Below are 2,159 nucleotides of genomic sequence, written 5' to 3' on the forward strand. Positions count from 1 at the left end.
ATTTATCATTTATTAATTACGAGAGATAGTTTGTCCAATAGGAATTTGACTTTCGTTATCGAACTAGTAAAGGTGCTTTTTTCTGGAAAATGTGAGAAAAACTAGACGTAAAATCTTAATCAATCTATTAATTAGAGAATATATAGAAATAATAATTATGTAAGACAATTGTTACCATTGTAACCACATCAATTATGTTTAAGATACAAACTTGTTGAGGTTGGCAAGTTTAGACTAACAAGGAAGTTGAGGAGGATATACAGTTGACGTTAACATGTTTAGACTAACAAGGAAGTTGAGGAGGATAGAAAGTTGAGGTTGGCAAGTTTAGACTAACAAGGAAGTTGAGGAGGATATACAGTTGAGGTTGACAAGATAAGACTAACAAGGAAGTTGAGGAGGATAGACAGTTCAGATTGGAAAGTTTAGACTAACAAGGAAGTTGAGGAGAATAGACAGTTGAAGTTGGCAAGTTTAGACTGACAAGGAAATTGAGGAGGATATACAGTTGAGGTTGACAAGTTAAGACTAACAAGGAAGTTGAGGAGGATAGAAAGTTGAGGTTGGCAAGTTTAGACTAACAAGAACGTTGAGGAGGATAGAAAGTTCAGATTGGAAAGTTTAGACTAACAAGGACGTTGAGGAGGATAGACAGTTCAGATTGGAAAGTTTAGACTAACAAGGACGTTGAGGAGGATAGACAGTTCAGATTGGAAAGTTTAGACTAACAAGGAAGTTGAGGAGGATATACAGTTGAGGTTGTTTTAGCATTAGAGTTCAATATAAGTCTTCTGCAAAGATCGAGACAGTTTGTTTCATGCTTGTTAAGAGTAGGGTTGTAGTGTTAAATATGATTAAAACGTAATCACTGGAAATTGAATCCTGTTTGTGCTGCGTGTTTGCGGCGTATATAGGTTCGTTGAGAAGGAGTTACAGAGCGATATGCTTCGAATCTTACACCAGCATAATAATTTTGCTGTTCATTTTAAATTAAAATTACGTCAGGATGTAGTTGAGTATCAAAAAAGTCAAGAAAACATTTGTTTTATTTCAGTATTCTTCACAAGGCTACACAAAGAGTTATTTGCACACAGACGTCCCTATTTTGAATTGATGAACTAGACAGAGGCGAGACAGCTAGTCAATAGCACCCACCGTCTGATCAAATAGTAGGATTTGACCGTCACTCTTATAACGCATCCACAGGTCCAAAGTGCGTAGAGCGTTTTTGCCGCAGCGGGCTGCGAACCTAGAACCATCAAATTCACAGTTACTAGGCTACGCATAATCCCCCAAAATAGGGGTAACTGAAACGGAATCATGAAGAGTTATTAATATAAAAGTAACATAAAATATGATCGTGTATTGTATTAATAATACTGGCGTACATACGCATATGTCAAGGATGCAAACTGTAAACACATAATCTGTTAATAACGTAAATAAATTCTCATGTTGGCACCCATAAGGCTTAAAAGGTTTGGTGATAAATGTTAGCCAAACTCTATTCTTTTTTTTCTTTTATCTATAGTGTCTTTAATTTAGTAGTATTAACTTTGTTTAATAGGCCAACTTTTATACAGCTGATCTGGATCTTCGTTTCCCTATTTCAATTCTTCAGTATCTGAGATCCGATTATGGTAGCTTGCGTATTTAAGCACACCAAAATTTACGTATTGGATAATACGTCAGGAATCCAGTAAGAAAATATTACTTTTGTCGTAACACGTCAGTATAATTATATTACGTAATACATCAAAGGTCCAATTAGGGAAGGTTACTTGTCGGATTACACCAAAATTTATATATTGGATGATATATAAGAAGTCCAATTAGGATAGGTTACTTTTTAATCACACCAGTATGTATATATTAGATAATACGTCATCAAAGTAAGAAATGTTACTTGTCGGATTACACCAAAATTTATATATTGGATGATATATAAGAAGTCCAATTAGGATAGGTTACTTTTTAATCACACCAGTATGTATATTTTAGATAATACGCCATCAAAGTAAGAAATGTTACTTGTCGGATTACACCAAAATTTATATATTGGATGATATATAAGAAGTCCAATTAGGATAGGTTACTTATTTAATCACACCAGTATGTATATTTTAGATAATACGCCATCAAAGTAAGAAATGTTACTT

The 2,159-nt window shown here is 34.1% G+C and overlaps 1 protein-coding gene across 1 annotated transcript in view; it reads right to left on the bottom strand.

Moving 5' to 3' along the window:
• Positions 1-1,189: 1,189 nt before the first annotated feature.
• Positions 1,190-2,159, bottom strand: part of LOC106463582 (adhesion G protein-coupled receptor E2-like) — a 5,702-nt gene continuing 4,732 nt past the window's right edge. The window contains exon 2 of the mRNA XM_013923629.2: positions 1,190-1,249. Coding sequence (XP_013779083.2) covers positions 1,190-1,249 — 60 coding nt within the window. The remainder of the gene's footprint in view (positions 1,250-2,159) is intronic.

This window comes from Limulus polyphemus, unplaced genomic scaffold (genome assembly GCF_000517525.1).
Source record: "Limulus polyphemus unplaced genomic scaffold, Limulus_polyphemus-2.1.2 Scaffold1441, whole genome shotgun sequence".
Taxonomy (NCBI): domain Eukaryota; kingdom Metazoa; phylum Arthropoda; class Merostomata; order Xiphosura; family Limulidae; genus Limulus; species Limulus polyphemus.